The 8,840-nt window shown below is 36.9% G+C and overlaps 1 protein-coding gene across 1 annotated transcript; it reads right to left on the reverse strand.

Annotated features, from left to right (window-relative positions):
- Positions 1–3,892: 3,892 nt before the first annotated feature.
- LOC107739306 (lumican-like) lies at positions 3,893–8,474 on the reverse strand. Its single transcript, XM_016551390.1, has 4 exons — positions 8,332–8,474; positions 7,361–7,973; positions 6,756–7,073; positions 3,893–4,111 (listed from the first exon to the last, which is right to left on the reverse strand). Exons 2-4 carry the CDS (start codon positions 7,959–7,961, stop codon positions 3,960–3,962), a joined length of 1,071 nt encoding a protein of 356 aa, XP_016406876.1. The 5' UTR covers positions 7,962–7,973; positions 8,332–8,474; the 3' UTR covers positions 3,893–3,959.
- Between the last annotated feature and the right edge of the window lie 366 nt (positions 8,475–8,840).

Below are 8,840 nucleotides of genomic sequence, written 5' to 3' on the forward strand. Positions count from 1 at the left end.
GCCATCTGGGTTGATTTTATTATGTGTGCTTACACACATTCACAGACGGACACAAATGATTGACAGATGTGCAGGCTCAGGCGCACAGTATGTGTGAACATCACAATCATTGGGGTGCAACTTATGCTTCTTATATTGACATAAAAATGTGCATTTAATTTTTATTTAATTCTATTACATCATGCTTAACAAACCATCAAGACTTACTCCTTGTAATTCTGCCACCCAGAACAAAATTTTTTGGACTAGAAGCAGATGCTTATCAATGTGTCACAAACAGTTTCACCACCCAGCTTTTGAATTAATTATTTAATTAAGCGCCAGACTGGTAATGCAGTTGTGATGGCCATCATGCGCATTTTGATGATGTTTATGGTGGAGGTCTGGTTGATGTAATCAGACTGAGATTCATTAGGATCTTTGCTTACCAAGCTCTTTCTCCCACCCAGAGGGCCTGACACCAATAACCACCAAAACTTGGCAAACCCTCTGGGTAGAGAATGTGAACTCAGCAAAATATCAGAGCAGTCTCCTACTGTGTATAAGTAATCACTCCTGAAGGGTTAATCAGACTGAGTTTTTCTGGGAAGTGGGCCAAGTAAATAAGGATAGAGCTCATTATACCTGCTCCATTCATAACAGAATGTGTGAAAATGCAGCAGGGTCAGTGCAAGATTTGACATACGTTAGAGGGTAAATTTAATTTATAGATTATTATGCTGCAATTATTGTGTAGTTAGTATTGTAGCCGACTGGCATAAATATGCCCCTTTAAGACAGAAAGTCTGGCACTTTTATAATAATAATAATATTTCTCTGTATCTCTGTTCAGTGACTCTTTCTTTAGGTTACATAATTTCTCCAGTAGGTGGCGACAAAACTATTTATGAGTGAATCACTTAATCATTCACTCAACCGATTTGTTTAAACTTGCTGATTCATTCATGGACAAAACATGAGTGAGTCACTGAATCAGCCACTCAGCTGTTTCAATCAAAAACACTGATTCATTTAAGTGAATTCATTTAAGTCACTAATTTATCGTTTGATTATACTGTGGCTTTGTTTGGAACTATTTTCATTGGCAGAGCAAAAATAGACAAAATAGTGTGTCTAAATATGCAAGTTACTCTGTTTAATTGCATAAAATATAAAAAAACTATATCATACTCGCAATACTCGCTGGTCTGTATATCATATCAGTCAAACAAAATGGATGTTTAGGTGGAGTACAAAAACCAAACAAAACTGAAAAGCAGTTCAGTTTCAGTCAGTTTTACACCGTGAAGGGGATAACCAGAAACAACATTTCTAGAAGAATGCCGTTTTGCTTTGTTATGAGCCTGTTTGGTCCTAGGACTTATTCCTTTTTGTATATTGAAGGAAAATCTCTTAAGTGTTGCTACTGCATTGCCTACGAATGGCTTTGTCAAAGCTAACTAACAAACAAACAAATCCAAACATTTTGAATAGGTTTATTTGGAACACATGTGTTTGATTGTTTCTTGAATATTTACTTTGGACAGATTTTTTATTGATGTACCTTTTTTCTATGATATTCTTTGGGCCAGATGGATGAACTGACCTGATGGATGTTTGTGCCTCAAATCTTGGAGCCTTTTGTGCTTAAAGACTCTGTTGCAGTTTCTTTTAATGCATTGTGGCTGACTGATTTACATTTGAACAGCATTGTTTAATATGTGGATTTCTAGTTATTTGATTAACCAAAGAAAGCATGTATTTATTGTGCCTGTATGGCACTCAATACATATTTAATTGCCCTCATAGGCAGTTTTAACAACCACTGCTAAAATATGCTCCAGTAGGGCCGCTGTTTCTGAGACTGTCGTGGGACCATCTCTTCCTTCTTAGGTGATATGAATCTGTCTTTTGCCTCACTAATGACTTTACCATAACACAGCTATATATGATATATTAATTTCCCATGAGCCTCTAAAGCAAACTGTCTGGCTGTGTTTTGGCTGGTGTATGCATTTTAGCTATCTGAAAATGCTGTACATTTTATTATTTTGATTAAAGCAATTTATATATATAATGGCTTTGCTTTGAGATAAACAAACATTATGTGATTATAATCCTCCTGCTTCGAGCTCTTTGTGTTGTCATGGCTATGCTAATGGAGAATGTGAAGTCCAAACCAGGCTGATCTGGGGCTGCTGCTCTGCATTTGCAAAAAAAAAAAAAAAAAAAATCTTAGTGGTGATCCCAGAGGGAGTTACGGCATCTTGAACACATGGTCCATTAACTCGCAATCTTTTAGATATGGAGTAGTCATTTCTTTGGATTTATAGATCAAACATTAGGTTTTTGGGAAAATGTTTTTTGATCCAACACAAGTAGGACTTGTGACAGGGCTATTGTGCAAAAAGAGAGTTTAGTTTGAGCATTGTGTTATTTACTTTTTATTCCTTTGGACTGGTGAGAATGAGCTCTTCTGCTGAAAATGTAGTTGACTTTACTCTCTTATATGACTATCGTGTCCTACGTTTGGTTAGGACACTGTTAACCTGAGTTAACAGCATCCTGAGGCAGCCAAATATGACACTGTTAATATATTCATCTATACATTATACAAGAAACAAAAAACGCCAAGGCATGTCACTCTCTATCATTGCATCATTTCTTTAGAGGCCAATTTTGGTTTTGGCTAAACTAATTTTGCTCATGGATACTCACTGAGGGACCTGCGATTGTTTTTTATGTCACACAATAGAATGTTTGTGTCCAAAGATCGGTAGTTCAGAAGTGCTTTTCACAAAATACATACATAGACATTGTCTTATGCTCTTGGATTAATTCACAAAGCTTTTTCAGCCTTGGCAGAAGCAGTGTCCCTGATAGCATTGATAGTACTGCAGTGTATTAAGAGGGACGTTGTGAATACCGCTTTTCTTTCATGACAAAATTGCCAGACCAGAACATGCACCAGAGCTGTGAGTTATTATATGATATGAAAATTTATTTCAGTTCTAGTTCAGTTCCATAAAATTCCAGTTAAAACAGACAGAGGAAACTAAAACTAAACTGCTGTAGAACACAGATGAAAATAGTTACACTGTCAATATAATTTGACACCAAGGGTTTTTATTTTGATTGGAATCTTAGAACTTCATTTTTAAGCGTTTGGGGAAAATACATTGAAATCTTACAAGAGGTGCCACAGTGATGGAATAATAACTTTTTTCCAGACTATAGGTAACAGACTATATAGGTACCATTTAAAAGTTTGGGGTTGGTAAGATTTTGTAATGTTTTTGAAGTCTCTTATGTTCACCAAGCATACATTTGTGGAAAAAAAAGGAAAAACAGTCATATTGTGAACAATTACAATATAAAATGACTTTTCTATGTTAATATATTTTAAAATGTAATTTATTGCTGCGATGGCAAAGCCAAATTGTCAGCAGCCATTTCTCCAGTCTTGAAATATTAGGTGATTTGGTGTTTTTGTAAAAACCTTGATACTAAATGCCTTTACTGTCACTTTTGGTCGATTTAATGCAACCTTGCTGAACTAAAAAAAAAGAAAAAGAAAAAACCTCCAAACTTTGAACAGTAGTGTGTATCCACATGTTTAACAGTTAGATTAATTCTAATTATGTACTTAGAACATGTGAAGTCAAGACTAGAACAAGGTGAAATCAAAATAAAATATGACTGCTCATATACAGTACTTCCAGATTAAAACAGCATTAATAAATACTGTTTCATATTAAAACAGTATAAGACCATTTACAGCATTCTTCAAATTCAAAACATCAGCACCTCGAATACTGAACAGTTTATTCTGCTGTCATGCTTTCTAATGTAGGCTACTCTAAATATACATATGTGTTATAATATAATATAATATAATATATCATTGCATGCTTGCATGCTAAGTGTTCAGAAAGCCTAAAAATGGAGAGCTGCTTAAGACATTGACTGCTTATATTAGATCAAATATAAATGTTATGGAGGACACGTAGACAGAACACCCAATCAGGGGGCAGCTTGTGATACTCCAATTTATTACCGTCCAGCCTCAGAATCTTCATACGTGAATATGATGTGGGTCCTGTTGTCCTGCAGAAACTGCTCACGTTGAACTCTGGAAGACATAACAGATCGGTTATTAGAATTTTGTTGGCACGTAGCGTTTTTTGTCTTATGGTCAAACATATGTCACATGATCAAACATAGAACCATATATTTGTTTGCTATATATATATTTTTAATTATTTAACCAGTATGGCAGTGTTATTGTTACGCATTCTCGTCATCATCATCACTCCTGAAAGGTGATTTATTTATTTTACATATTTTCCCATTTGTCCCACTTGAATTTCATAGTAAGTTACTTTATCAAGCAGGTTGAGATTGTTAAGCTGTCTGCTACTCCCAACTGTCTGTCTGTCTGTCTGTTTTGAAGTATTGGCACTGTTTTACCGCTTCCACTGTTTACTGAAGACAGAGATAGCAAGACAATGAGGTCAACATATTCAAGCGATTGATGTGACATGCTGCTTCAGAGAATTTGCAGCCGACGTTAATCCTTCACTAGATCACACACCACAGTCAAACGACAGCCCTCATAAACAGGAGGAGCTGCTTCCCAGTACCATGTAAATAAGTTACAGGTGTGCTGCCATTGGCACCTTCAGTGTTAGTGAGAACACAAGAGGAAACCTGTAGTGGGCAGATCTGTCTCATCTTGATTTAGATACTGATTGTGATGCTAGCATAATAGTTAGGCATCTGGGCTGTTAATGCTAAGCTTGTAGTTAGGAGTCTTAAACTGAAAGACTATGATTTATCTCTGGTGACATTAAGACTTTTCTCAGCACAAAGAATCAATATATGTGTTTACAAAGCACTTAAGGTGTGTAACTATTTTTGTAGCTTGTTTCCACTCCTCTACCTAGAAGACCAGCAATAATACTATTATTATCACATTTTCAGGAGATCTATGCAAAAAAATAAATAAATAAATCACAGCGTCTCCACTCTCAGACTGGAGCCCTTTGAATGGGGCTGGTCAATACATTCTCTATTACATTCTTTCCATTTGTTTTCTCAAGGTAGAGCCGACAGGTTGTTTAACCTTTTCCTAACCTCCACTCCAAGGTTATAATATACCAGTATACCAGTTTTACCATTTTCAATAGTAGCTTGTTAATTATTAGAATATAGTACTTTACTTTGAGCTGGTAAACCACTATTAATGCCATTATTAATCAATACATTCTCTTTTACATTCTTTCCATTTGTTTTCTGAAGGTAGATCTGACAGGTTGTTTAACTTTTTCCTAACCTCCACTTATAGGTTATAATATACCATTCATCTGTTCTGTAATTTTTAATAGTGGCTTGTGAATAATTAGAATATTATACTTAATTTTGAGCTGGTAAACCACTGTTATTGGCATGAGGATTTGTTGTGTGGTTCAAAGTCATGAATCATGACCATTGCTTGAAAAAAAAAAGAAAGTCTGCTGAAGTCTTTGCTGTCCACCAGAGGCACAGCTCTTGTAACTAAGCTCGGCGTGCTGCTGAGGAGGAGGGGGAGAGAACAGAGCGTGCTTTTAGCACATGTGGATTCCTTTTGGAGTATTCACAGATGTTCTCAAACCTTCCTTCTTTCTTCTCTCCATCCTTCTCTTTCAGCTAACCTACTTTTTCGAGGCAACTTGTGTCTCTCCAGGATGTGTCTGTCTGCAAACATGTTGTGACAATTAGAGAGCGGGAAAGGGGGGAAAAGGAGAGTGAGGAGGAAAAGTTTGTTATTTCTCTTCTAAAATCCTGTCACATTTTCCGTCATTTTTCCCATGGCCCATCCGGGTCTGAATGTTGATTCTCTCGTGCCAGGGATTATTTCATCAGCCTGAGAACAGAGCCTCATTCTTTAAGACCGTTGATCAGGACACAAACATTTGAGCAGTTCTCAGTTAAGCGTTTGGCAAGCTTACAGATTTGTGTTTAGCATTCCAGGAAGATTTGTGAAGGATTTAAATGTTTCTTAAATTTCAGTTCTGTTCTAGAATTTGAATTTAATTTGAATTTGCAAATGCTGTAGAATGCAGAATTGTCATTTGAATTTAAGTATAATTAAAATAAAGTGAAATTCAAGTCTTGTCTAAAAGTTTTGAAAGCTGAAAAAAGTTGTATCGACCTTTTCTGTTTGTCCTCGTCTGTTTGAAATACTTCTTTATATTTAATGAATGTATAGACCAGGATAGATGAACACTTTGTTCCCAGGAATACCACTTTCTTTAATACCACTTCAAATTCCAAAAGTCTAGTGTTTCAATTCAAATTCACATAATGCTAGTTCTCAAATGATAATGAAATTGTGTAGTTTGCCACATTGAAGTGATTTTGTGGATCAAAACCAATCCATGGTTTCCTGAAGTCTGCCAAGCAGTGCTTTATTTCCACTATAAACATCTTGTCTCTTGAAAACCTGCAGTAAGATTTAAGTGTCATATTCTCTCCAAGTTCTGTTGGAGCAATCTGCTGAATGTTTTGTTAATGTAACATCAGCACGAGAATGTCTAAAAAAATAAGGTTCTCTGTCTTGTGCCTTTTCACAGTTATTCTGTCATTAAACTCGGCATGAAACGCTCTCATGGACTGAGAATTTTCCTGTGTCACATTGAAATTTACAGCAGCGCTGTTTTCTCCTCAGTGCAGTGCTAAAGAATAAACCTCAGTGCTTTTGTATGTGTAAAATCGAGAACCTTGCAACAACTCACCTTGGATATCGTTAACCTCAAGGTAGAGGTACTGAAGGGTGGTGGGAACTGTTGGGATTTCTGTCAGCTGATTATACGAAAGATCCAGCTCTACCAGAGATGTGAGGTTAAATGCACCAGGGTCAAGCCCTTCATTCCTCAATTTGTTGTGTCCGAGCCGTAGATAACGGAGTCCATTAAAACCATGAAGGCTGTTTCCGGTCAGGCCAGTCAGAGAGTTGTTGGAGAGGTAAAGCTGCTGGACAGATGGAGGCAGATGTTTGGGAAAAGTCTCCAGGAGGTTGTGACTAAGATCCAGGAGGTTGAGGACTCCAAGACCTGGTGAAGAACATGATAACGCTTAGAGTTTACGAAATTATTAACTTTGGTAATGCTTCCTGATAATTTATGTAGAGATGCAAACTATCGGCCCCATATCAGTTATCAGATCAGATATTAGAGATATATTTCATTTTATTTATTTATTAATTGATGTTTATCATTATAGTTTCATTTCTAGCAAATCTCAAAATAAATATTGATTTTATACCGTATTTTTAATATCAGTGCATCTCTAGATTTATCTTCTGAAAGATTAATTAAAAAATATAAAAACCAAAGAATACCTTTTAAGTCGCCCTCTTCAATAGTCGTCAGACGATTACCTTGTAACAAAAGTAATGTTAAATTGTCCAGATTTTGGAAAGCACCTTCAGAAATTTTTTCGATGCGATTATATGCGAGTCGCAGCTGCTTAATTCCACTAGGCAGTCCGACTGGCACCCTTGTCAGGTTATTATTATTTATGAAAAGATTTACCAAGCGGGTAAAGAGTTGTTCACTCAGTAGCTGATTGCGATCCAAGATCAACCAGCGCAAGTTTGTGGCATTGGCGAGCGATCTGGATCCAAGGATAGTTATATTATTCCCTTGGAGAAACATGTACTGTGTGTGGGACGGAAGGCCAGAGGGAAGCTGGGTAAGGCCCCTGTGGTCACAATAAAGAGCTGTTGGCCACTGGATAGGGCAGTCACACTCCAAAGGACAACTTTGTGTGTTAACAGCACGAAACCATCCGGGATCCATCCGATCTTTCAAAGTCAACACACTCGGCTCTCCCAAAAAACGGTTGATCCAGAGTGGTACACCTCCATAGTCCAAGTCCAGTGTGAAGGCCCAAGTTGTCCCACACACTGAGAGTAACAAGAAAATTGAGCTGATATCCATTCGTCCACCTGCCTAAATGAAACAGAAACAGCGTATAACTTTGAACCCTTGATGAAGTTTATTTTTCAAACTACTCATGAAGCTTCTTTTCTTCTAATTGCAATAACTAAAAGCTTCCACACGTACTGCTTAGAGAAAGATATATATAAAACAATGGCTTTTATGTAAGTTACAGCAGCAGAGCTTTTGCTTTCTTGCTTATTTAATTATAATATTGTTCCAAATATGACTTAATGTCCAAATAATCTCTATTTCTCTATATCAATTTGCAAGAGGCTAAAAATGCTAGTTTCCAAAGATTTTCTTCCATTCTCTTTCGTCACGTTGCAAACACATGCATCATCTACATATGCAAGAGGAATGTGCATACCTTTTGCCTCTCTTGCCCGACCAATTTCAGTTAGAAGAGCCTCTGAACGGTAGATTTGTCGAGATTATCTCTGTAGACGTTTAAACGGGGCAACCTGACGAGCTTTACCCGGCTACTGAAACCTTCCTCACTCAGCGATGGCCTTTTCTTCCATACAGCTTATTCTCACTCCTTTTTTCCAACCTGTCTCGGAAGCTTATGGTTGGAGTCTAACCACTGCACAACATTTGTTAGAAACATGTGTGCTGGCAGAGTAGAAAGGGCAATCTTTACAGACAAAGCTGATGTGATTTAAAATCTTTTAAACTTAGTACCATCACATAATGTGTGGATAGAAATCCTGTTGTTTATTTAATGTGACTTACTCCTCCAGAGCTTGATTTTGAGTAATATACAACTGATGTTGAATCATATGGTAATGCTTATGCAAACCATATACTGTTACATAAACAGCCTCAGGCCACTGACTGATGATCTGTAATATCACGTCATTGAGCCTGTGAGAAAGG

Source organism: Sinocyclocheilus rhinocerous, unplaced genomic scaffold, assembly GCF_001515625.1.
Source record: "Sinocyclocheilus rhinocerous isolate Xijiao unplaced genomic scaffold, SAMN03320098_v1.1 scaffold14, whole genome shotgun sequence".
Taxonomy (NCBI): domain Eukaryota; kingdom Metazoa; phylum Chordata; class Actinopteri; order Cypriniformes; family Cyprinidae; genus Sinocyclocheilus; species Sinocyclocheilus rhinocerous.

Coding starts and splice junctions, on each gene's coding strand:
- LOC107739306 (XM_016551390.1), bottom strand. CDS start 7,961: ATGGATATCAGCTCAATTTTCTTGTTACTCTCAGTGTGTGGGACAACT. Junction 7,074..7,360: donor TGAAGAGGGCGACTTAAAAG/GTATTCTTTGGT, acceptor GTTCTTCACCAG/GTCTTGGAGTCCTCAACCTC. Junction 4,112..6,755: donor TGAGGTTAACGATATCCAAG/GTGAGTTGTTGC, acceptor TATGTCTTCCAG/AGTTCAACGTGAGCAGTTTC.